Here is a 26807-nt window from a genome sequence, read left to right on the forward strand (position 1 = left end):
GCTACCTTTGAACATGATGGAGTTTTAAAGAGGAATCTTATTTTGTAGTATGGAATGTCTAAATCATTATTTCACAGACGGTGGCTCCTACCCCTATATTAATCATACCCCTCACTCAGAAATGGAATTCTATTTTAGTCTCCTAAAGATAGATTAGTGTATAGTGTAAAGGGGATTAAATCTCTGTTAGGGATTAAATGATATAATATAATTAACACAAATATCCACATGAGTGTGTCAGTGTCTTGTGCAGGAAAGGAGAATATTCAACATAGGTTCTGCTGTATCTCACTGAACTTCAGTAACTACAGCATCTGTCATAAACATGTATCTCACATGAGCAACAGTAATAGCAGGCAATGTTTATGGGGTATTTACTGTATGCTGAGAACTGTGCAAGCACTTTATACAGATTCTTTCCCTTAAACCTCCCAACAGCCCTTTGAGGAAGTTATCTCTGTATTGAAAGTGAGGCTCAGAGACGTTAAGTGACTTTCCCAATGTCACAGAGCTGTTGAGTGGTAAAGTTTGAACCTACTCAGTCAGATCCCAAAGGATATGCCATTAACCACGATGCTTCCATGCTATTATCATCTGCAAACCTCTCTTCATACTTTTTTTGTCTTTATCTGAGGTTCCTTATTTTAGGATGGAAAACTCTTTTTGATTCTTATGAAATGTAATTTCATTAAAAAGATTTTTTTTTTTTTTGCTTATAAAAAGGTACTGGGTAATTGAAATCAGATTGGATTTAAGGCTGTGTTGATGGAAGTACACATGGGATGTGGGCTGAAGCATTGAATGTAATTTTTCTTTCCATCAGCTAATTTTTAAAGTATTAAGCTAGTAGATTCCGATACTAACAGGGAAGATTTAAATTCTTTTGAGAGCTCAGAGGTGTTAAATAATTTCCTAGCAGTGCACATTTTACATTTTCAATCTCCCATCTTGTCTCAATGCACCTGGAGCTCTGAGAATGCTCTTTTGCACTTCCTGGGAGCAGCCAGACCCCTCATTCTGGCTTCCCCTTCTCCCTTCTTCACATCCCTTCACCGCTCCATTTACTTCCCAGTGCTGCTTCAGATGTTGTCGTCATTGGGGAACTTTGAAAACAGCCAGAGTCTTTCGAGTCTGTAAGCAGAAAACAAACTGGTGCTCAGGTCTGGCACAAGGCTTTGTCCAGGAAACAAGGAGTTAAACAAGAAGTCTGGACTGTGAAGGGCTGTGACAACTGTCCTAGGGGGCGCTGTAGCAAGCTCCGGCAGTGACTCATGCTGCCCTGTCACTCAGATCAGCATTGGCCCCTGCCACGCAGACGGCCAGGTGGGGTTACAGCCAGAGCATGCACAGAGTGGGGAGCATGAAGCCTGCACTGCGGGGGATGTGATGCCCAGCTTGCCAACTCCCTGGGCTGGGCTACCACAGACGCTTCAGCCTGCAGCCATGGTAACGCTTCTGGCCGGCTACACCTCGGGGACCCCACCACCAAGGGCAGCCTCCTGGTGACGGATGGATGAGTTTCCACCTCCCTGAGTTTAGTAGGTCTGCAGCAAGTGGAGAAAGATGTAAGATGCCCCTAGCCGGGAGTCATGCCTTAATGAGGTAGGACGCCGATGTCCTTCGGTGCATTCACACTGTCAGCGTGCAGGGGTGCTGTAAATCACTGGGAAGAACTTTATTTGGCTGGTGTTTCATTATGCTGATTAAACTGCGGTGGATGGGGGGGCAGGCTTGAGCTGGGGAGAACGGATAGTGAACTAAAAAAAAGTGGTTAATAAGAGCTCCGCGTATGCTCATCTGGATATGAATGAGCTAGACTGCAGTGCTATCCTAACAGGAGTTACATACCTTCCAGATCCTCTTTCCTGTCCTTCCCTCTCATCCTGGTTAATCCACGAAACGTAGAGATTCCACCTTATTTCAACGATTAGCACTACCTATTAATAATGTAGACCTGTCTGGAAGAGGAAATGAATAGGTTTAGGTCATCGGGCATGCTGGCACCAGCCTGCCGATGCTCCGTACAAGCTTTCTGGAAATGTCAGCGACGAGCAACGAGCGGTTTGCTCGCGTGAATTCCCCAAGTGCTTTCTTTCCACCAAGTGACCTGTTTGAGTTCATCCTTCAGTCTGTCCCAGCAGGGAAGGCAGCCTGCCTGCGGGTGGGTGGCCATGTTGGCAGAGGAGGGGTTAATCTCTTGTTGCTGCGAGAGCGGGGCTGGGGCTGCCTGAGCGAGCTGGATTGAAGGCAGGCGCTGCAGTGCCATCGCAAACGCCAGGGAGCGAGGCGGCTTTCTCCGCAACAGTGTTGAATCTGGCTGAATTTTTCTCTCTCCCCCGCCCCTCCTTCTTGTTTTTCTTTAACCAGCTCCTCCCCCCTTCGTTCCCACCCTCAAGTCTGATGATGACACCTCCAATTTTGATGAGCCAGAGAAGAATTCGTGGGTTTCATCCTCTCGGTGCCAGCTGAACCCCTCAGGCTTCTCGGGTGAAGAACTGCCGTTTGTGGGGTTTTCGTATAGCAAGGCACTGGGGATTCTTGGTAGAGCTGAGTAAGTGAGAATTTGACTTTCTGAGGGACCTGCATTGATGCGAGGCGCACAGAGCCCAGAGGTGGTGGTGGGGGTGGTCGGGTGCGGGAGTGCGGTGGAAGGGAGCCGGTAACCAGCCTGCATTGGGGAAGCAACTTACCTGTTTGGGCTTTGGAGGGTTGGACTGTTAATATTCTCATTTTGCTGTGCTTAAGGTACCTCTTCCTGTCTGCAGCATCATAATTGTCAATTGGGTACTTTGGGTTAGTTTTTCGGTCTTTGGTCATCTTTAGAGGGGAGGAGATAGCGGGAAGTATCTAGTAGTGCAGATCCGTGGTGGCAGGAGAAACGTGCAGGGTTAATACAAGCTGTCCATCTGTGTATCTGTCCATCTAGGTATCCATCTCTCTCTCTCAGGCCGGTGGATGGAGGTTGCTATCTTGGCTGTAGGAAAAAACCCTAAAAACTGTGTCTCAAGGTTTCCTCCCGGATTTAGCTAGCTGAGCTTCAAGTGGCTGTACCGGAGCTCTCAGAGAGATGGTGCTCGGCTCTGCTCGAAGTCTCCTAAAAGATCAGGGCGCTGGCAGAGCGCTGGCAGCGAGAGGAAGCCCAGTTACTGTGAGCCATCAGGAGGGAGTGTGATGCAGCCGAGTCACTGATTCCCAGAAACTGGGCTTCACAGGGAAAAAACCAAAGAAATCAGGAGACTAGAAAATGGAAGTGTAAATTTCACTGTGAACCTCTTGACATGAGAGGTCTTCCTTCATTCTTGAAAAAGCTAATGAAAACGCATTAGCATGGCACTTGGGACTGAGGGTCCTGGCTTCCAGCCTCCTGGAATTTGTCTAAAATGCAGTAGCCTCTGTGGATGCAGGAGCTCAGTGTCTTGCTCCGTTCTCATGGTCTGATGACAGTCTGTGCTCAGAGGCACGAGTTCCCAGGCAGTTCCTAGACGGGCTGTGTTATCCCCCGATGCCCTGGCTCCTTCACTTGGAGGCTCTCAGGGTAATGTTGGGTAGTTAGTTGGTGCCCACTTAGGAGACACGCAGAATTTGATTTTCTCCTTGGCAGCATTCATTCTCAATTTGCTGTGCTTGTAGTTTAGGTATCAATTCCAAGGGACGTCATGTTGGCTCTTGGATGGTGTCTCCCCTTGGGTGCTATTTTGACAGTAATGTTCCTGAAAAGATTTCAGACTATTGTAGGGAATTGGGCATTTGAAATGAGATGGGGTTGAGGGTTGCAATTGAATTTGAGACAGACTTTTATTTAGAAAGATGCTGAGGTAGTTCCTCTTTCCTCCCTGCCTTTGGGGCTAGGTTTAAAATTTGGGGCTGGATTTTGGTAGTAATTGCTGTGCCTTTCTGGCTAATTTTCTCCACAACCCCAAAGTGATCTGATGATGGGAGGAGAGGCAGAAAGCTAACTAGCTGTTGAATGTGCCATTGGGCGGATTTGAAATGGCCCAGCAGGGCTGCAAGGTTTTGCACTGGCATCGAAGAGCAGGGCAGAAGTGGAGGCCTGATATTGAAGGATGCATGGTTAGTGGGCAGCTTAACCTTGACACATGCAACACACTGAAGGTCACAGATCAGACTGGAAGGAGGTATGTGGAGAGTTCTAGTTCTGGTCAGTAATGGGCTGGCCAGGTCAGAATGAAAGCTTGCTTAGGGTGCTAATCAGAAATCGAAAAACCCAGAGAGCACTCAAGGGAATTAGATTTCAGGGGCAAAGGCAGACTGATATGGGGGATCTTAGGCACAGCAATTAATCTGAAGCAGGATGTGATTAATTGCTTATTTTTCAGGAAGACCGTAATTGCATCTTTTTGCTTCTCACCGAAAGCTCAGTTAAGGGAGCTCTCTGACAGGGCATCTCAGTGCCGAGGCCCAGGCACTCGATAAATATTTGTTGATTTAATTTACTCGTGATCCTTTCCCCCAGATTGTGTTTATATTGCTCACTGTATCTGAAGATATGCTATCTCACCTTTGGTAGTTCAAAATATATCTCCAGAGCATAAAATGAGCTTCTGTTCAATGCCCCAACAGAATGCTTAATAAGATTCTCCTAAAATAAAAAAAAGTCCATGCAAACAAAACAGTGGATTTCTTATCTGGAAGATGGAATTGTAGTACCTGTCTTTGGGGGAACTTTGATGCCTTTTTCATGCCAATTCAGGTTGGAATCAGAAAGATTTTCTTTCATCTTATGTCTTTTAATATGATCTTGCTGTCGGACTTGGCTCTACTGCCATAGGCAGCCTTACGGGTAAAACCTACAACATCATTTTAGAAATTTACTCCACCTGTTGGATATAGGTGACACCCTGGACGTATTGGATTGTTATTCTTTAGAAATTCAATAAAAGGGATGCAGTGATGAAATTACTTAGAGTCCCCTGCAGCTTTGCTGATATATATTTACAAAGTTCATTTGAAGGTGGGGGGAGGCATTTTCTGGGGGTACCACCGTCGCCACCAGGGACCTGGTGTTTCTTCCCGAGTCCCCCCCCCCCCCCCCGTTTCCAGCTCAGAGGTTTTTATTTACACATATTAATTACCTGTGCTGTTACTCACTCTCACACCAGCAAGGAAATTGCAGATGTTGCTCTACTGTGCTGGGTAAATTGACCCCAGATCTGCTACCAGCGAATTGGATGGAATGTTCAGAGGTGCAGCTGAATGAAGGAGGAATTTTCACGGAGACTCTGGCAGTGAAAATGATTTTAATTGTTGTGATTGTTTGTTAGGATCCCTTTTCGGGGCCCTCAGACTGTTTCCAAGCCAGCTGCTGAGCGCACCATTCTTTGAAGGTTTAATAAGGCTCTCGATTTCAGCATTCTGTGTTTGAGTCTTAGTGGGAGTTCCTCGCAGCTCGAGTTGGAGGGAGTAGGAGAGATTCTATAGAACTAGTTTTGGTTGTCTTTGGGTGGGATTATGGGGAAGTCAGGGCTGGAGAGTGGGTGAGTATCCCCTTTTTCTTTTTAACCAACAATAAGCCAAACCAAATCCCCAATCTCTGAATGCCTGGTGGTTCCTGTGAGCTTCTCTTTGCTTAGATTTAACAATAATAGTGTGGTAACAGAAATCAGTGTGTTACAGGCTTCAGAATAAAATGGGTCCCAGCTCTCTTCCCTCCCCTGTCCGCATGAGTACATTTCTCTGGGCCCTTCTTCCTCCGAGATCTGAGGTACAGCCTCATCGAAGCTCTTGCTGAAACTGTGCATTTCTGCAAACTTTCAGTGTCAACTTTAGAAGGAAAAAGACAGTTGTTTTTATATTTTGTGTTAGTTTTACACAGGCCGGTTTTATGCTTTTGGAGAAGTTGGAAATCTTAGGGGAGCAATGGGACCTCAGTGAGACTGGACTCTGGGATGACAGTGTCTGAACAGGCTGTGTTTAGGAAGGGGTTTACCTTTTCTTTTGGCTCAGGGCTTTTTCCTTTCCTTTTTGGTGGATCTGAACATTTCATTTTGGAGCCAGCCATCCAAACACTGTGGGGAATGAAGAATGGTTGCTACCATCGCTTCCTGGATTTTTAGGGAACCAGTTTTCGGTGCCCCTTCCTTGCTCTACTGGGGCTTCTTTGCATGTCAGTTCCCTCACCTGCAAAGTGGGGTAGTAATAATAGCTCCTCTTAGGGCTGTTGGGAGGATTTTATGGCGCATTTAAAGCACTTGATCTAGCACCTGCTGCATGGAAAGATCTCAAAAAAAGTCCTCTTTTATTACTTTTGTTACTACTAATACACTATTGTATATATGCATAGTGTCCTGTTTATGCCAAGAGGATATGGAAGGACTCAGCAATAATTAAATAGTCCAAAGTCATGCCAGACCAAAAACCCAGCTTCCCAGGCCCTGGGAGTTTTCTGCTAGAGAAGCTTAAATGTCCTGACCAACCACAAATTAAAATCCAGTTGCCAAATACCTGTAGGTAGAAGGTAGTTGTTGAGGTGGAGTGGATTGGGGGATAGAATTAGAAGGTCTAGTTCCAGAACAGATCCCCTTCTATCAAGTTGTACAAATCAAATCATATGTGTGTGAAACAATTCAGGGAACACCAGGCAAACACCTTTGCTGTGGACTATCACTGTACAAATTAGACATCTAACTGTTTCAAAGAGTCAGGAGAGTGAGGCAAAACCCAGTGTGGGACACTTAGGTGGGCAATGCTAGTTCACAATTCTTGCCAAATTACAGTGATGATCGTCATTGGAATGTCCATTTCCCCTAGTCAACGGTGATCACAAGGGCAGGGTTGGGTCTTAGTCATCTGCTTTTCCTGGAGCACTGGACATGGTAGACCCTCATTAAAGGTGTTGGAACTGAGTTTATAGGCGTACTAGTGGAAGGTAAAATATTTGGCTTGGTTTTTTAAGGCAGTGATTTGGATGAGTGGAGAGGAATGTAGAGAGAATTTCAGGTGGGCAGAGTGATAACAGCTCATCCTTACAGGGTACTGGCTTTGTACCAGGCTCTGTTCCAAGCATTTTACACAGATTAACTCATTTAAACTGCACAGCAGCCCGCAAAGAAGGTACCATCATTCCCATTTTACAGGTAAGGAACCTGGCCACAGAGAGAGTGAGCAAGTTGCGCAAGGCCACACAGCTTCGACTTGAACTCAGGCAGCATGACTGCAGAGTCTCTTAGCTACTGTGCTGTCCTGCCAAGTATCAGTGCCATAGACAGGAGACATTGGGAAATTTGTGTGAGGTCCCCAGGTTCACAGAAGTGGAGAATGACAAGCATTGGGGTTGGGGCTGGATGGGATGAGAACCAATAGGCAGTGTAAATGCTAATGATTTTGGTTTCAGTCTCGGCAAGTTTATCGAGTAGGTGGACTATGTAGCTCTTGGCTTTTTCTGGTTTCTTCCTCTTCTCATTTAGAGACTTGCCGTGTGTGTGTGTGTGTGTGTGTGTGTGTGTGTGTGTGTGTACATCAACGCATGCATATATATACTCTCTCCCTGAGAGTTCTTATTTGCTAGGGTCTAAGTTTGGCGAGGACAGAGCTGCATTGACCTTGCTTTCCACCATATCTACAGGCTGATTATATACAAGTTGCTCAATAAGCATTCGGTGAATTGATCCAAATCATTTTTATGGCTGCAGCTCTCCGTGTGTTGATGACTCTATGATCCGTGTCTATTCAAATCTACATTTTATTCTTCCAGGCTGCCGCCTGTCATCCATCCGGGGATGGCTTACTCTAGTGGAAGACAGCCTGAACTCTCCAATCAGTCCTACTTCCTTTTTACCCAAATACTTGGAAGGGTAGAGGATCTTCCCTTAAAAATTGTTTTCCATTCCTTGTCCAGCCCAAGGCTGTTTGTCATTGTGGGTACCACCCCCCAGATCCCTATTGCAAAGAGCCTCATCTGTGTTTTGATTTTTTTTTTCTTTAGTCAACAACAAGAGCAGAATATGCTCTGGTACATGAAGGTCTGCGCCCCCTGTACTTCCCAAATAGGTTAAGAAACTGCATCTGGCTCCTGCCCATGGTTACTGCCCTCAGGTGCCTTGTGTGGTTTCCATTCTGCCATTAATGGACCAGATGTCTAACGTTCCCCTCTGTTGTGTTGGGTTCTTTCCTCTTGATCATTCCATTTCTTCTTTCTCTTAATCGAGTACATCTGTTCTGCTTGCCTTCTTCTGTTCTCTGTTCAGACCATGCGTGCTTGCCTTGTAGGCCTGGCAGGACCATTCTGCCGCTTTCTCATTTGCCTTAAAGATACCTTTAGGAAATCTAATCCAAACCATCCTAGCCCAATCCCAAAGATTAGGCTCCAGAAGATCTGTCAAGTGCGTTTTCTTTGCTGGCCTATACATGCTAATTTGCACGGTTGCCTCGGATCCCCTAAGAAGACAGTAATTGACTAAATGGTGCTGTATGTTCCCAAGCTGCGTGCCAGTTTGGCAACTCTTCCTTTACCTAAGTGAATTTCTCTCCATTCTCTCTGTTTCACTTATCTCTTGTCTCCTGACCTCACTCACCTTCTTTTCTTGACAAGCTTCCAGAAAGAATAGCCTACACTCAGTGCCCCCCTTCTCAACCTCTGCAACTCTATGGAAATGACTGTCTCAGAAGCTACCGATTCCCCCTAACCACCAAAGCCAGTGGTTTCCGCCTCGCCACGTGATACCATTAATGGCCACATTTGTCTTGAAATGTTCTGTTTTCTTCTGGAAACTTGGTTTTCCTAACTCTCTGCTATTCTCACTCTTTTGTGGCTGTCCCTTTCTGTTCCAGGCCCTTAAAATGTATACACTGTTCCCTGATGTCCTCTCCTCAGTTCCCTTTCTAGCCTGTTCTTGGTGTTCCCATTCAGTTCCTTGACATCAACGCTCCTTGCCCCATGGCCTCCCTCCCAGCCTTGTGTTGATTGTCGCCAGGATATTCTACCAGTTTCTTACCACCTCTGTCTTCTGCTCACTCCCAACAGACTCAGTCACTAAGCCACTAGATGCTAGTTTTGGCTTCCTTATTTCATTTAGGAAACAACCACTTCCCCTACCATTCTAGGCAAGAAAACTGAGTCATCTTAAACTCTTTTCTGCCTCCCCCACCATCCCAGCAGTTACTAAGACCTCTGCGTCGTGCCTCTAGGATGACACTTGCATCTGTGCCGATCTTTCTGTCCTCACACGCCCCCCCCCCCCCCATTGACACTTTTGCTTGGACTATTGCAGTAGCCTAACTGATTCCTGCCTCCAGTTTTCCTGGCTCTAATCCATTCTCCACAGAAGATGGAATTCTTCCAAATCCTAGGTTGGATGATGTCATTCTCCTGCTCAGACCTTCAGTAGTATTACAGTATGCGTAGCTTTAATGGCCACTCCTGAACTTTCTACTCAAGCCTGGTATGCCAAGACCCCAGCCTGCCTTTCAGTCGAAACTCCTTCTTGTCCCCTGTCTCTAGCCAAGCTGCTCGAGCTCTTCGAGGACAGGGACTGTGTTTTTTACCTTATGCCTTGCCCCTGGCAGGTCTTCAGTGAACATTTGTCAAATTGAATTAGACTGAAGTGGCTGGGGATTATGCCATTTTCTTCTGCACAGATTATTCAACTGCTAATGGAAACTGTCATCTATTGAGTACTTCCTGTGTGCCCAGAACTATGTTGAGTGCCTTACATGCATTATCTCATTAAGTACTAACTCTACGAGGCAGCTGGTGTTATCCCCTTTTATAGATGAGGACACTGAGGCTCAGCAATGTTAAGTTATTTTTCTGAAGTTTTGTAGGTAGTAACAGATCTAAGACTTAGACCCATAGCTGGTTGCCTCCAGGACCACTGTACTACCCTGTCTTTAAGAGTCATGACTGTTAGATTATGAGGAACCCAAGGAGTAACCTAATAATAACAATGGTGAAAGAGCTGACTTTACTGAGAATTCACTATGTACTGGGCGCTATTTTAAATGCTTGACAGGCACTCATTTAATCCCAACAACAACTCATTGTTTTACAGATGAGGAGAGTGGTGATCAAGAAGCTTGGGTTCCTTCTTAAGTTTCACGCACCTTGCACTGGGCAGAAGATGGCCAACTTCTCCAACGTTTAACTTTAGAGCTGATATCAGCACTCTTTATTTTTTGGAATGAACTATAGCATAGGCTTCGGACTCAGAGAGACATGGGCTCAAATCTAAGCTCCACTCTTGGCTAGGTGTGTGAACGAGGCATTTAACCTCTCAGCCACAACTCCCGTATGTATAAGTGGGGTTTATAATAGTGCCTGTCTGTTAGGTTTGTTGTGGGGACAACATGTAGTGCTAGTGCCTGGAGCAGAGTAAGTGTTCATTTCATATTTGCTGTTGTTATTTAGGGGTGAGGTTGGGCCTAAGGGTGCTTTCGGCTCTCTTTTCTTTCCTGCTTCCACTTTATAAAGACATCTTGCTGGTTTCTGCCCATTGAGAGAATCAGACTCCATGTGGGGTGCCTGACAGATGTTGTAATATCTCCATTCAGTTTTTTACTCTGAATGGAGTCTGTCGGTTAAACCTGTACATTCCATAAAACATGCTCGAGGCTTCTAGCAGGATCCACTTCAAGGGGGGTCTAAAACTCAGTGCTAGAGAGGGAGAAAGTACACTGTGCCCAGCCTGGATGTCACTCACTCCGCCCACTTTCCTGTGCTTGAGTGTGGGCAAGTGTGTGTGTGATTGTCACATTGCTGTCCCAGAACTAATGCTGGGCATCTCCTGTTCAGGGCCCGGAAATATTGCTCGTGTCAGCGTGGATTGGAGGCACCTCTTGTTTTGGTTTCCTTTGTCCCACTGTGACCTTTGAACTGAGGCTGCCTGGGGCACAGAAGCTCTTAGCACATCATTCATTCATTCAACAAATATATTGTTCTAGGCTTTGTGGCCTAACTGAAAAAGGCAGACAAGGTTCCTGCCCTCAAGAAGCTAGCATTCTTTTGGGGAGAGACAGGATAAGTAAGCTCATAAACAAAAAAATTCAGATGGTGATAGGGGCTCTGAAGAAATCAGAACCTAGATAAGAAATGAATGGGAATGACCATGTTAGTTCCTGAAGCCAGGACTAGCTGTCCAGTGAACAGGAGTCACGGGATGGCTGGAGCTTCGGGATGCATGGGGAATGTGGTCTGAATGGAAGTCAGTAGGGCTTTGGGTTTGGATTTTGCTATACAGATGGTTTCTGCCTTTTGATGGTTTGGTGGTTTGACTTAGACTTTTCAACTTTATACTGGGGCAAAAGCGATATGCATTCAGTAGATATCATACCTTGAATTTTTATCTTTTCCTGATACAATACTCTTTCATGATGTTGGGTAGTAGCAGCAAACCATAGCTTCCCATTTGCCACTTGGACAGGGGAGTAAACTACATTTAAGGTAGGCGAGGCTAAGCTATGATGTTCAGAAGGTTAAGTGTATTAAATGCATTTTCAACTTGATGGGTTTGTTGGAATGTAACCCCATCACAAGTCAAAGAGCACCTGTAATTGCAATGAGCAGGAAGTCTTTGCAGGATTTTGAATGGGGATGTGTAATATCCGATTCTCATTTTACAAAGGGTCTCTCTGGTGTTGTGTGGTGCATAGTAGGGTGACAAGAGTTAGGTTCAGGGAAGTAACTTAGGTTACTGCAACCATCCAGGCAAGAGGTGGAGGTATGCCAATGAAATTAACCTGCAAAGCTAGGCAGTGCCTGGCTTAGAGGTGGGGACTGTATTAGAGATCCCATGAGAGGCTATGCTTTTATTAATAACATTATTTTTAATAAATGATTCTTGGGTTACATATTAATCATTCCAAAGCAAATGCTCTAATTCAACTGGAGGCCACTGCTGGTTTTGTGTGTGTGTGTGTGTGTGTGTGTGTGTGTTTCTAGGGGGTGCTCTAAAGCCAGCTAGACTCTGAAACTCTTGAGAACAGCAGTATTTTCGATATCTCCAAGTGTTCATGATGGACACCACTGTGTATGTTAAAATGGGCTTATAAAGCTAGTTCATAAATTTCAGAATGCTCAATCTTAAAAGCCAGTAAGTATATTTTTGGAGCAGAATGCTGATGATTTTTTTATTTTTTGCACCATGTTACATCTTGCGGTGGCATGTATTTTTAGTGCTGTTGGCCACAATTAAGGTAGGGCCCTCGGCTGAGCTAATTCTGAGTCCCCTGTTTTAGCCTCCAGTATCCATTCTTGGTTAACTCATGCCTATTTGTGATTGCTACATGTGTGATCTGTGAATTGGTGGCATCTTCTGCAGTCTTGGGGTCCTCTTCCTAAGGGAATAATAAATGGATGGCTTGATGCTTAAGCACTATCTTAATCATTACAGTAATGATTAGAAAGTACTTAACACATGTACTTGCTTTTAGGATGGAATACAGATTGTATACTCTTTTGATATGAAGTATTTATTCTGTTAATAGCTTTATTAAATAGGGTGTTTTTAGAGTTATGTGGATTATTTATAGACATTGGGAAAACTGCATTTTATCATTTTTACTTAAATGTTGAAGTTCCATGTAAAGCAATTTTTAGGTCGCATCTAACACATTTTTAAAAACATTCTTTCTGCTGTAGCAGTAACAACCAAGCCTGACCTTCCCTGTGTCATATACCATTACCTCTGTTAATACTCGTGGGCCTCTATAATTATAAAGCAGATGTGTATCAGGAAGAGATGTTGATTTCAGAGTAAATTTTTCTAGAAAATAGAAGCTGGAAAAAAAGGAAAACCCAAACTTGTCTTCTTGCTCGCAGAGACAGCACTGCTGTGTGTGGGTGGGTGGCTGCATGCACCCGCTGCTCAGAAGTGCCTTTTCTCTCCATGGGGATAGCTGGCTGTGTATCAGAGATGTGGCCAGGAGGAGTAGGCAAGCAATGTGTGGGCAGGCTGCATGTTCTTTTATTAGCATCTGTATTGTACTGCATCTCATCGAGCCTGGAGCCTGAACCAGCCTAGGCCTCTAAAATCTGTCTTGTTTCCTATTTAATTACCACCCCTGAGCCTCCGAGCAATGGAAGAAGAGTTGTTCTTTGTATGGGGGTTGAGCTGTTTCTGGGGGTGGCTGTGGACTGACCTGGCCTGTGGATGTTCTTTGGTACCCAGGCCATGCTGGGCTCAGGCTTAGAGTTGCCCTTTCAGCACCACATACAGCTGGTCATGGGTAGAAGTTACCTTCCCTCAAGTGATTAATTTTCCTTTCCTCCATGACCTCGCTCCTATGAACCTCTCTGGTACTTTTCTCGGATTTGTGCAAGGCCTTGCAGCCAAGAAGCAGCAGAGTTGGGATTTGAACCCACAAGCGTTGAGTTGCAGAACCCAACTTTGAATTCCCAGCTCTACTGCCCTGCACCTGCACCTGCACCCTAATCATCCTCATGTAGGAAATTGTAGAGGCCATAGGGTAAGCTATTCCTGAGCATCAGTGCCATGGGATCATAATACCCACTGCATAGGATCCTTGGGAAGATTCAATGAATTAACCCACAGAGCATCAAGCACAGTGCCTGGCACATAGCAAGTGCTCAATAAATGTGCACTATTGTCAATGATAAAGGTAGTGGCATTAATTCTCTCTTTCCAAAGAATTGAGAAAATGCTTTGGAGAATGGCAGTTTTGTAGTTCTCTTTATATATTCAGAGTCAAAGGAGAAAACATAAGGAAGGTTACATGAAATCCATTGGTGGTAGATTAAAGAGGTAGGAGAAAGCCAAGCAGGGGAAATCTCTAGGATTGGATAAAACGTAAAATGGAGAGGTACATACTTCTTTTATATTGGTGGGTACAGGGTGGTAACCTTTAACATTTATAGTAAGTTGAGATGGTGTTCTGGCAACCAGACAGCAGTCATCATAGCTTTTTTTAGATGTGATTTTTATTTCTTAAAAATTGATTTCCTTAGCACCTTTATTCTGAAGAGCTCTTAATTGCTGCACTTAGAACTTCTAAACAGTGAACAGTGAACACTGGTCAAGCATCAAAATAACAGAAGAATGGGTGAGTTGGACCTCGGTGACGCAGAGAGCTGTTGCTTTGTATCCTGCAAGTGCCAGTGGATGGGGCCGCACATCTCCATTCTGGGCCCTATTAATGAGTGACCTAGAATAGGTTTTCTTTTTTGTTTTGTTTTGTGACTAAGCCATCAGCAATGCACCCACAGCAGCACACTTTAAACATTAAACACTGCTGGAGCCTGCCCTCCATGTGCCATCAAGTTTTGGGAGCCACTTCCCATCCCATCATCATGTACCCATGTAGTCGTTATTCTAAAGGTGCCGGTTTTGTGCTTGGGCACAAAGAGCTGTGGCCTGTGTTGTCATCTCTGACTCATGTCGATGCGTGTGACTTAGTGACAGGTGGGCGACTCGATTATGGAAGGACCATCAAGTCCATCTGTGGATCATCCCTCCCTCCTTGGGTGGTTCGGGGTCTTCTCTAGCTCACCCCCAGAGTGAAGTCAAGACTAAAGGAAATAGCAAAGGTAACTCAAGTGATGCCAAGCAACCCATTTCATCTCAGATTAAAAGGAAAAAAAGTGTGTGTGTGTGCACGCGCGTGTATGTGCGCACACGTGCACTAGATTTTAGGTTATAAAGCAGGCTAATGTAGAAATTGGTTAAGATTTTTGGCTAAAAGTTAGATTTTAAAAAAAGGATTTCTTTCTGGATTTCAGTCCCCGCTGCCTATTTCTGTGAATAAGCAGCATTTGTTTTAATGTGAATAATAGCACAGAGGGAATTCAACCCCCTGAGCTTGACTATTTCAAGCAGCTATTTTAGGCCCGCGAGGCATGTGCTATTTATGACATTGCATGGGTAGTGATGCTAAAAACGACAGTGATAATAGTAAGTGGCTGGCATTTATTGAACCCTCCAGATGGGCCAGGCACTGTGCTAAGGGCGTTACATGGACTATCTCATTTAATCCCTGCAGGAACTCTTGAAGTAGGTTGAGAATTGTCCCCATTTTACAGATGAGGAAACCAAAGTTCAGAGAGGTCATGCAGTTAGAGTGGCAGAGTCAGAGTCTGAATAGAGCAGCCTGACTCAGGGTGTTGGCTTGCTTGGCTGCCCTGTAGTGTGTTTGCAGGGAGCTGTCACTGGGGTATGGCAAGACATCACTCCAACCCTTGAGAGGGGAGCTGCATGGAGAGAGGTGTTCTGAGTTGCTGCAGGGCACTGACCTCTTTTAGGCAGGGAAGTAGTTTGGGTAAGCAGAAAGCAGAACTTTCACCTGCTGGTAGGACGTGAATGCTCATTGACAATCAGCTCCTGCAACCCTGTTACCAAGGCAACAAAGATGGGACTGTGGGACAGTGGTGGGCTCTGTCGCACATCCTTCCCTATGTGAGAACCCTTGCCAGTTGTTGCTCTGACCCTGCCCTTCATCCGTCCTAGTGTTCGTGCCCAGGGAGCCAACCACTGTGGGAAGCTGTCCCAGATGGGAGCCGGCATTTCCACCCATAATTAACTGCTTCTAGGGATGAGGCAGTGTGTGTGAGTGATATACAGAGGTGTATCCTTTCTGTGGAGAGAGTATCCTTCTAACCCATTCTCATGAGGTCACACTGCTTTATTTTTGTGATATTTTCCTGAGGGTTATATCAGCTGCATCAAGTCAGTCTCCCTACCCCAGCTCTCTGTTGTGAGACCAACAGAAACCACTTAGTAACTGGCAGGTGGCTTAACCTCTCTGGGTCTCAATTTCCTCATCTATAAAATGAGAATAATTTATCTGCCTCCTAGAGTTGTTGTGGGGAATCAAGAGTTAAAACATGTCTATAGTTAGGACAGAACCAGGCATGTAGTCAGTGCCCAATAAGTATATGAGCTTTCTAAGGCTGCTGTAACAAATCACCACAATTTTAGTGGCTTAAAACAGGACACATTTATTACCTTAGAGTTCTGGAGGTCAGAAATCTGAGATGGGTTTTACTGGGCTGAAATCAAGTTGTAGACAAGATTGCACTCTGGAGCATCTAAGAGAATCGGTGTCTTCCCCCTTTCCAGCTTCTATAGGCCACTTAGATTCCCTGGCTTGTGGCCCCTCCCTCCATCTTCAAATCTCTCTCTCTGACTCTGACCCTACTTCAGTTGTCACATCTCCTTACCTCTTCTGCTTTCATTTTGTAAGAGCCCTTGTGATTACATTGGACCCAACCAGATAACCCACATTAATCTGCCCATCTCAAAATACTTCACTTAATCACGTCTGCAAAGTCTCTTTTGCTATGTCAGGTAACAGATTCACAGGTTCTGGAGATTAAGATGTGGACATCTTGGGGGAGGAGCTCTATTCCACCTACCATGATAGGCCTTAGCAGTTTGTATAAAATGAAACAGAACCAACTGGGTAGCTTGGGGATGGAATAAACAATAATTTGATCAATGCAGTAACTAACAGCATTTATCGGGTACTTGCTGTGTTAGCTCTGTTCTGCCTCAGGACTGGCATCTATTATCCCTCCTCCCTAGAGCTTGTTTCCTTCCAGAGCTTTGGATGGCCTGCACCTTCTCATCCTTCAGGCCCCAGCTCAAATGTCACCTCCTCAGAGAAGCCCTCCTTGATTACTATTGCCTAAAGCAGACCCTTGACCCATATCATATCACAGTGCCCTGTTTCCTTCTTTGACAGAAAGAAGAAGGTTACCATCATCTGTAACCTTTTCGTTTTTGTGTCTGCCCAGTGCATTCTTTCTGCCCCTTGTGGAATGTCAGTTCCCAGAGGGCAGGGACCTTGATGTCTTGTTTACTGCTATTCCAGTGCCTAGTACAGTTTCTGGGACACAGTAGGTGCACAGTACATATCTGCTGAGTAAGTGAATGAAGCCATGTAGGCAGGATGCTGCATTTAATGTTCACACTCTCCTGTGTGGTAGGTTCTTCTGTCATTATTCCACCTAATAGATATGGAAACTGAGTCTAAGAGAGTCTCAACTGTGGCTTCAGGTCAGTGGCGACTGAATTTACACCCAGGTCTGCCTGCTTCCGGAATTTTTGCTTCCTTTACCTCCCTGTCTCATGGCCTTGATGTCATTAGAAGCCCTGCTGATGGCCACAGAACTCTGGAAGGTCCATTGTCTATTGCCGTAGTTTCTGAATGCAGCTTTTTCGGCCCACCTACTTGCCACCTTGACATTGATTTTCTTCTATCTAGGTCTTTTGTGTCGGGCTTGGACTCCCCTGCCAAGACTAGCTCGATGGAAAAGAAACTTCTCATCAAAAGCAAAGAGCTGCAAGACTCCCAGGACAAGTGTCACAAGGTATTTATTTCCACAGCCGGCCTCTCTCCTTGCTCCAGGATCCTCCTGTCAATATATGCCAAGGGAGCCACCTGGGGCCGCTGCTGGCACTGAGCCACCTGATCCATACAGAGTGAGCGAGGTGCTATCTCCCTCGCTGAAGTGACACCTCCGGCAGCTCAGAGGGAGATGAATTCGGGCCTTGACGTTGCTGTAAATCCTTTAAATCTTAACCAGAGGAGGCCCTGGATTTAAAACGGCCCGTTCCTCAGCATGACCCAGCCAGATGTCTGCTTCTTCCGGCAGGTGGTGTGGGTCGTCACCTGTGGCCGGGATGCATCCCATCTGCTTTGAGTGATGCGAAGTCTCTCTTCCTAGCCTTTTAAAACTCCTGCTTATGTAACTGCGGCCACGGTGTTGATTATGCTCAACGTCTCTTAACACTCACTGTTCCTGCCCAGGGGCAGCTTTCTGGAAGCTCATAAAAGTCACTACTTGCCCGGGACTCCTAAGAGTGCAGGCGAATACATATCTCCTTGCCCTGTCCTGGATTTGTCCTCTAGATCTTTGCAAGGAGATGGGGGGGATCAAGATGGATTTGGGGTAAAATTAAAGTGACGTCTGCAAAAACCAAACCAAACCAAAAAAGCAAACAGGTGAAAAGTGATGATTGTGGCCTTCTTGCTCACTGGGTTAGAGGAGTGACCAAGTGTGAACCGAGACTTGAATGAGAGGAGTGACTTAGCATTGGTGACTATCCCTACGAAGAACCGTGTGCTCCCGGGCGAAGAAACAATGGTACTTCCATCCCTACCTTTGGCGAAATAGCGCCAGCTGAGACCACCAGGTGGTTTCGGAGGCTACTTGAGATTTGCTAGCTCCCCATGAACCTCCACGGGCCCTTTTAACCTGTCGATGTGTTTATTTCAGATGGAGCAGGAAATGACCCGGTTACATCGGAGAGTGTCAGAGGTGGAGGCTGTGCTTAGTCAGAAGGAGGTGGAGCTGAAGGCCTCTGAGACTCAGAGATCCCTCCTGGAACAGGACCTTGCTACCTACATCACAGAATGCAGTGTGAGCCTTCCCCAAAGTCCCCTTCCCTTGGAGGTGGCACTTCCTGTTGTGTGTGTCTCATCCTGTTTCATGACAGTTCCATGAGGCACATCACAGCCAATGGCAGAGAGTAGAGAAAGGCAGAATACAAAAAAGCAAGAATTGCGATTTGCAGAGTAGTGTAAGCCTGGCCAGAGGTCCCAGAGAGAAGTAAGACTGGACTCCAGAAAGTCCAGGTAGGCCACGGAGCTTGGAGATGGGCGTGGTCATTTTTGCAGCCAGTCACAAAGGGTCCTAACTTCTCCCATCCCAACCTCTCTGGTCTAAACCTCCGCCGTGTCTGACATGGTCAGCCTCGGGAACCAAACTCGCAAATAAGCACAAGAAAATGTATTTTGAATCTGCCTGAAAATCAGTTTTCCATTTCCTACAACTGGTGTAGCAACAAGAAAGCTCAGCCTTTAAAACCCAGACCCTCTGTCATTATTTATCATGTGGCTTTTTTTTTCTTTCCTTCACAAGAGTAGACTGTCTTCTCCATTGTCTCGTTAAATTTTTCATCCAGGTGTTTTTTTAATGTGCCCAATTAAACAGTCTTAAGAAGTTGAATCACACATTTTTCAATTTTTGTTTTTTTTTCCTTTCACGAGGGAGAGGAGATCTATAGGACGTGGCTAATTAAGAGTAACTGCTATGTTTCCATTCCAGATTTGGCTGCCTTTCAGTGGCGGGTGAAGCTATTCAGCTGTGTATTACAGATATATATTTCAGTACCACTAAAGCATTGAGGGAACCTTATGGATGAAAGGTATCCAGGAGACATAAGGCAGGAGATGGAAATAGACTGCTCAGAGTCTTAAATGAAGTCATTGCTACTTTGAAAGCGAGCTATATACCCGTGAGTCCTTGAGTAATTGATATTGCAGGAAAGACTCTGGCCATCCCAATGGTGGTTATAATGGCTAAGGGATCTTATTAGTGTTTCATCCTAAACATGCAAGTAAGTATCTCCTAGGACAGGTAGATGGTGGTAGAAGACAGCTTGATGTAGTTTCAGATTGGATCACAAGATGATATTTCTTGAACCCAGGGGTTTTTACAGGATGAAAACTGGAATCAACAACCAACTGGAAGTTGTCAACTTTGGTCCGTCACTGGAAACCGTCTTGATGTCTGCGAAGCAGCTTGCAGCTCCTTTAATGAATCTTTTCTAACAGAGCAGGCTCCACAGGGCATCCCTATTAAAATTTTTGCTTTCCGCAGAGTTTAAAGCGAAGTTTGGAGCAAGCACGGATGGAGGTGTCCCAGGAGGATGACAAAGCACTGCAGCTTCTCCATGATATCAGAGAGCAGAGCCGGAAGCTCCAAGAAATCAAAGAACAGGTATGACCGCCTCCTGCCTGGGAGCAGGGTGGCTGCTTGGACCTCTAATTTCAGGAGAGACATGTTGAGAGGCAGAGAGAAGGAAAGAAAAAGGGTTGGGGGGGAGAGATGTAGGTCATTCCCCATATTTATATAAATTGTAGAATGCTTGGTTCTAGCCCCTTTGAAATCTGCGTCCCATAATGGCTACTCTTTTCAATTAAAGACGTAGGTTTAGAGCACGGGTGGGGCACCTGTGGCCTATGGGGCAAATCTGGCCTACCACCTGTTTTCCATGATCATAAGCTAAGAATGGTTTTTGCATTTGTAAGCAGTTGTGGGGAAAAAAAATCAAAAGAAGAATATTTCATGACAGGTGCAAAGTATGTGGAAGTCAGATTTCAGTGTCCACAAGTGAAGTTTTTACTGGAACATAGCCATGCTTATTCATTTTTGTATTGTCCATAGCTGTTACTCTTGCTACAGTGGCACAAAGACCATATGGTCCTCAAAGCTGAAATTGCTTACTATGTAGCCTTTTACAGGAAAAGTTTGTCAACCTCTCTGCTCTAGATCGTTAAAAGAAAAATGGAAGGTTTTTATAGCTTTTCAGTTGCACTTTAAGTTTTTGAGAGAAGCCAGGATAATTCATAGTAAGTAAAACTTACTATATAAGTAAAACGTAAAGAAATCATCTAGAAGAAGAGTTGGAGCAGGTAAAGACTGAGTGAGATTTAACACAGCAAATCTGAGTGCGGAAAGCCATCCACTGTGTGTTCAGAAAAGAGCACGGAGACCTTTAAAAGGCCCACTCTCTCCCCCCCTTTTAAAAAGGGTTTTCTTTCAAGATGGTTCATTTTTGTTTTAAACTTCGCTTCATTGTTTCCTTTTTAGCATGGATTTTTCTGTCCTTTGAAGAAGCTGTAAATAGAAACTTTCATGAAGAGATGGCAATGAGCAACTGGAGAGCTGAATTATCAGCTGCCAGGCAACTCCCATTCACTTCAGAAAATCCAGTGTAAACACTGATGGAAATGAACATTTTTGTCTCTGGGTAGCACCAGCTTAGCCATCTGGGTGGTGCTAAATATAAGAAACTCCTGCAAATAATCGGGTCCATTCACTATTCTTTAAAGGAAGAAGGATTTTTGGGAGGGTTTCGTTGGCATAATCTGTCACCTTAATATTTAAAAATTGTTGGTTAATACCTTCTTGCTTGTAAGTAAATGTGCATAGGAAGCACAGCAATCTGGGTAGCAGGTTTCTGAACAATACCAATATTAGAGGTTTTGCAGGCCACTCACAGTTTGAAACCTGCTTTGACAGTTGACTCATTGCCCCTTTTTATCAACATGGTTTTTCATCCTAAAAGTTTCAAGAGGCAGAATTCTTTTTCTCCCATTAGTTCAGTGTGTTTGGAAATTGGCTTTTGGTGGCGTCCTGGGGAAATGAAAGCTGCATTTGGCCACCAGAGGGAGCAGCTGGTGTCCATGAAATTCCCCAGAAACAGAATTAACAGGACATTTTGAAAGGCGGTTGAGTTCAAAGAAATGTCTTTTGTGATTCCTGTCACTGTTGGCAGGCATGCGGAGTTTTAGGTTTTAATGACTGCTAAAAGTTCCAGTGTGGGGAAGAAAACCTCTTCGTTTCAGATTATTTCTCACTGGAAGAAGGATTTATTAAAATGACTTTTGGGAAGTTTTGTGAGAACAGGATGTTTGCAGTCCAGGAAAAAGCATTTCCTGCTTTCAGCAAACTTCTCGTAATTGGTTTGCAGCCTGTTGTTTGCTCTCAGATTTGGCATTCTACCCCCCCACTCTTTATCTCACAAGCTAATTTCTATATAGCTATTTATTTTGTAATATTTTGCTTCTACTTAGCTACCCTCTATAGAGTATTTGGACTTGGTTTAAAATAATAATACCTAAGAGTCTCACATGATAGTTTGATTCGTGCACTTTTACTAGCAATCACTGACACCCCCTCCCAGCCCCAGGAAGGGAAACAGAAGTTCAGGAAACATGGAAGGCATTTGTCACTGAATAGGACTACGTCCGACTTCCTTCTCACAAAATTCTGAAGCTCCATCCAGAATACTTACCTTAGACAGGCCTTGAAGGTTGTTGGTGGTCTGCCATCCTTATCCCTCTCAGCTCTAACCTACAATTCAGTCCATGCTGAGACAGGACAGCTCTCTCACCTGTCCTTGGAGACAGACCTGATGATCTTCTCTCAGATTTTTCCTTCAGCAGGCATTTGGTTAGCTGTTGGATTTATGAGATTGCCTTGAAGTCTCCAGCATAGTAACAGCGGCTCAACAAATGAGGTAGAATTCCTGTTGATGCTTGTAGCAGGCTGGGCGCCCCAAGAGCTCAGAGAGCTGACGGAGATGTTGCCTGATTTTTGCCTTCCTCCCCCTGGGTGCTGACAGCTCAGAAAAGAGAGATGTTGGGGGGATGAACAGCCGCTCTGTCCTTGCTCTCGACAAAACACGAAAATTACATTCCCTTCTCGCTAACATAAGTTCAAGAAAGAAAAGGGAGGTTGGGGATAAGATGCCCAAGATTTCTCCCAGCTCTGCTTCCTCTACAGTTTGATGTTTGTGGGTAGGGCTGATGGTACCTTTAGGTGCCCATAAAATGCTTAATTTTTTTTAATTTAAAAGAAAAAATTGATCTTTTAGGTCAAAAAAACTGTTTTCATAGATAATATTAATGTTTTTGTCTTTATATGAACACAGTTATAAAATATAATTAAAAAAATTTTTTTTGTGGAAGAGGGGGTCCAGGAAGGCACAGTACTCAGAGCCATGACAATTATAATGTGGCCCTGGCCGAGGGGTCTAGAAAAACCCCCAGGAAAGGATGTATCGTTTTACGTAATCAGCTCATGCTCCACTCCGGGAGTTCAAATAATTGTGAGCAGGTTATAAAGGCCTTTGGTTATATAACCTCACGTCAGCCACTTAGTGTGCACCACCCGGAAACCCGGTGCCCCACGGCTTCTAGGCTTGACCTTCAACAACAGCATATTTTTGGGTGAAGTGGAATAAGACTGTGTTCACTCTGGGCTTACTCCTTTTTATTTCCCCTCTACCAGTGATGTAGCGAGAGGTGTGCTTGCATGAAAACGACCCAATTTTCATAAGGACATCACTTCCCTTTTAGTGTGCACTGGGGGGATTGCCTGTTACAATAGGCTTAAAGATTTCCTTTATGTGCTATTATTAGAAACAACAACATATCCTCGTTCAATTAATACCTCTTTAATTACTCCTTGGGAGAACGGACCTTAGAGATGTTCGATGTATATTGTAAATGTCAAAGACAGTCCTGATTCAATTCCTTGTTCTTTTCATTTTATATCCCCCCTACCCACCCACCAACCCAAGACATTTTGGATTGTCTAAGTGCTCATTCATAATCCTTATACATATAAGCTTTGATTTTTCTAACAAAGACTATTTTCATACTTTGGCCAAAAGTTTTCAAAACCATTGCCCATTTCTTCCGGTAAATCCCATTTTGAAAAAAACCACAATTCAGATGTTCTGTTTTGATTTTGGAAAAGGTCAGGCTGTTTGGATCACTTTGAAGGGTTTTTGGAGGGAACAAGATGATTCTTTCTTTGGAATTTGTCTCACAGGTTATTGTGACCAGAGCCAGTGTTTTCTGACTCTTGCAAATTTCAGGGTGACTTGCGTTTCAAGAGCAACGTTAAGTTCATCATTCAGTTTTGGGCTCAGAAAAATTAATGGTGAGAATCTGACATGATGAGTTTCACCTTCCAAGATTCTTTCCACCGAGATTTCCAATTACCCTCTTGTGCTGTCTAAAAGGTTAATTTTAAAACTAGTACCATATCTAATTATGTTAGGAGCACATGACTTCTAAAGGACAAATCTATATAAACGATTACCCTTGGAAGAAAGCTACACATAAGCAGTTTGTCGCAGTTGTTTAAAGAACATCCCTTTCAGCTCTCCTGTGTTGCAAATGCCTTAAGGTTCTGTGCTTATTTGTGATAGTATTTGCTCAAAGGATCTTATTATAGGCACATTTTATTCCAAATGGTGTTACTAGTGATACATGTTCCACATTAAAACGGTTTAAAGATTTAATATTCTTTTCTCCCTCTTCCATCCTCCCACGCCTCCCCTTTTGCCCATCTGTCTACTCACCTTCTCTCTAGGTCTGTTCTCTGCCAGTCTCTCTTCGGTTTTTGTCTTCCCTCTGTGGCCGATACTGTCCATCTCCACTGCCTGCCTTTTCTTTCAGGGGTTCTAACGTTCACCTTTTTCCCGTCATCTGCCCTGTAGGAGTACCAGGCTCAGGTGGAAGAAATGAGGTTAATGATGAATCAGTTGGAAGAGGACCTGGTTTCAGCAAGAAGACGGAGTGATCTGTACGAGTCCGAGCTGAGGGAGTCCCGGCTCGCCGCCGAAGAGTTTAAGCGGAAGGCGACTGAGTGTCAGCATAAACTGTTGAAGGTAGCGGCCACCCACCAGGAGGGTGTTTTGGGGTAGAGTCATGGATGCTCTTATCAAGAATAAAGGGAGTACTGGCCTGATGAGTGTACGTTTGGGAAATAATTGGATACCCTGGAAAGTTCCTGGTCTTTATTTATAGAAGATAATCTATTTATCATCATCATTATCATCATTATTTTGGTCACAGAGACCAGGAAAGTACAGGAGGTAGTGTTGTCTAGAAGACTTTTATATTCTTGAGATTCCCGTTATATGTTTTAAATTACAGGCTAAGGATCAAGGGCAGCCTGAAGTGGGAGAATATTCCAGACTCGAGAAGGTATTTTCTATTATTGCTACTGCTCTTCTTGGTAGATAATCTTTTAAAGGTCACTGTCAATGGCCAGTCATTGGTAAGAATATTCTTGCAATGAATAGAGAACTTTCTTCTAGGTTTAATTTGATGGTCAGCCTCTGGGTGACCACTTTCAGCTTCAGCTGTGGTTCTAAAAGGGGTAAAAGACTCCTGCTTCATTTTTCCCTCAGGCACGCTCACAGTGACAAGCAAACCCAGACTCAGTCAAGTATGTGTGAGAATCCTCATTGCCTTTAAGGCGCCGGGCGACTTTGATTCTCCTTCTGCCATTTTGTACGTTGCTGGTTCTGGAGAAATAGCTAACCTTCTGTGGAGGTTTGCGCTGGGACAGTCCAAGTCTTTTCTGATAGGCCACTTGTTTCTCCTCTCCATTAGTAGATACTGGAAAACAAAGCAAAAAGACCCCACAGAACCCTCAAGAAAATAGGACTGCAGTAAATGTAGCAAGACGTTAATACCGATTTGCCTTTTGCTTTATTTCCTGGGATTTTAATTATAGATCAATGCTGAGCAGCAGCTCAAAATTCAGGAGCTCCAAGAGAAGCTGGAGAAGGTAAGCCCAAGGGGATTTTCTTGGGAACTTACCCCCCATTTCCAAATATTTTACCTTGCCTCGCCCTGGAGCATGAAAGATGAAAGACACAGATTTAGTCACCCAGCGCCGAGGAAAATGAAGGGGGAGTGAGCTATTACCTGAAAGTATGAGAGTTCTGAATATACTTTTTCTTTTGAGATGTGTCAGCAGTGTTTATTTTTAAAAACCAAGCTGTGTGAGACTCTCAAGAAAAATTTCTAATTATACTATGACAGAACCCGAGATGCCGACTTCTCTCCCTCTGTGGGGCCAGGCTCCCCATTTTGCACATTTGTAAGGGAAGCATGTGTTGTTCACGACCCAGACCGCTTTCAATCAGAAACTCTGTGGGCAGCGTTGCTGTGCGCTGGAAGGTGGAAGGAGCCGTGGAACTGGCTCATGGTGGGGGGAGGGCCGTGCTTGGTTTACAGCGTCCTGCAAAGTTCGTGCTAGTTGAACCCTGGAAATGCCAGTGAAAGGGCCAGAATGAATGTGGTTCTGAGACATGCCTTGTGGATGTTTAGGAATGTGTTTATTGCCTTAGTTTAATAGAGCCTCCTCTTATTCTTTAAAAAAGGAATTTCAGTGAAAAACACATAGCATTAAATTTACCGTCGTAACCATTGAAGTGTATAGTTCAGTAGTGTTAAGTACATTCACGTTGTACAATGGATCTCTATAACTTTTCCATCTTGCAAAACTGAAACTCTATACCTGTCAAACACTAACGCTCCTCTCCTGCCCCCCTGACCTTGGTAACCACCTTTTTATTTCTGTTTCTGTGGTTTTGACTGCTGTAGATACTTCATGTGAGTGGAATAATACAGTATTTATCCTTTTGTGACTGGCTTACTTCACTTAGGATAATGTCCTTGAGTTTAATCCATTTTGTGGCAAGTGTTAGGATTTCCTTGGACTTTCAAGGCTGCATAATATTCCATTGTCTGTATCTACCACGTTTTCTTTTATCTGTTCATCTCTCCCCTTACCTGTTCTTGAGCCACTAATGAAAGCCTTTACTGCCCTCTTTCAGCTAGAAGCTTGTGTAAGGATTCCTATTTTCATCTAGAACTGTGCTCTCCAATAGAAGTGTGATGCAAGCCACAAATGTCAGCCACAGATAAAATTTAAAATTTTCTTGTAGAAACAGTAGAAAAAGCAAAAAGAAACAGGTGGAATTAGTTGAATGGTATGGTTTATTTAATCCAGTATATCCAATATATTATGGTAGCATGTATCAATATTAAAACATTTACACTATTTCAGTTTTGTTTTTTTTAAATATGTCTTTATTGACTTCAGAGAGAGGAAGGGAGATGGAGAGAGAGAGATAGAAACATCAGTGATGAGAGAGTCATTGACTGGCTGCCTCCTGCACGCCTCCCACCACTGAGGATCGGGCCCGCAACCGGGGCATGTGCTCTGACCGGGAATCGAACCTTGATCTCCTGGATTAAAGGTTGATACTCAACTGCTGAGCTACTCTGGCAGGGCTATTTTAGTTTTTAAATGAACTAAACTTAAATAAAATAAAAAATTTAATTCCCAGTCACACCAGCCACATTCAGGTGGTCAAGGGCCACATGTTGCTTGTGGCTTCCATGTGGACAGTGCTGGTCTTGAAATTGGAGTTTTTTTGCAGTTTCCACTTTAAAATTTTGAGTTTATAGTTTAAAAATTTTTAATTTAAAGTAAGAAAGTGTGAGGTTGTTGCTTT

The 26807-nt window shown here is 44.3% G+C and overlaps 1 protein-coding gene across 4 annotated transcripts in view; it reads left to right on the forward strand.

The window, feature by feature from the left end:
- The window catches only part of CIT (citron rho-interacting serine/threonine kinase), a 123034-nt gene that overhangs the window by 37188 nt on the left and 59039 nt on the right, over window positions 1-26807 (forward strand). For all 4 annotated transcript variants that reach the window (XM_081123712.1, XM_081123713.1, XM_081123714.1 and 1 more), the window contains exons 10-16: window positions 2368-2551; window positions 17173-17278; window positions 18188-18331; window positions 19574-19693; window positions 23991-24161; window positions 24430-24480; window positions 25016-25069. In XM_081123712.1, the coding sequence (XP_080979838.1) occupies window positions 2368-2551; window positions 17173-17278; window positions 18188-18331; window positions 19574-19693; window positions 23991-24161; window positions 24430-24480; window positions 25016-25069 (830 nt within the window). The remainder of the gene's footprint in view (window positions 1-2367; window positions 2552-17172; window positions 17279-18187; window positions 18332-19573; window positions 19694-23990; window positions 24162-24429; window positions 24481-25015; window positions 25070-26807) is intronic.

This window comes from Miniopterus schreibersii, assembly GCF_964146895.1.
Source record: "Miniopterus schreibersii genome assembly, chromosome: 20".
Classification (NCBI taxonomy): domain Eukaryota; kingdom Metazoa; phylum Chordata; class Mammalia; order Chiroptera; family Miniopteridae; genus Miniopterus; species Miniopterus schreibersii.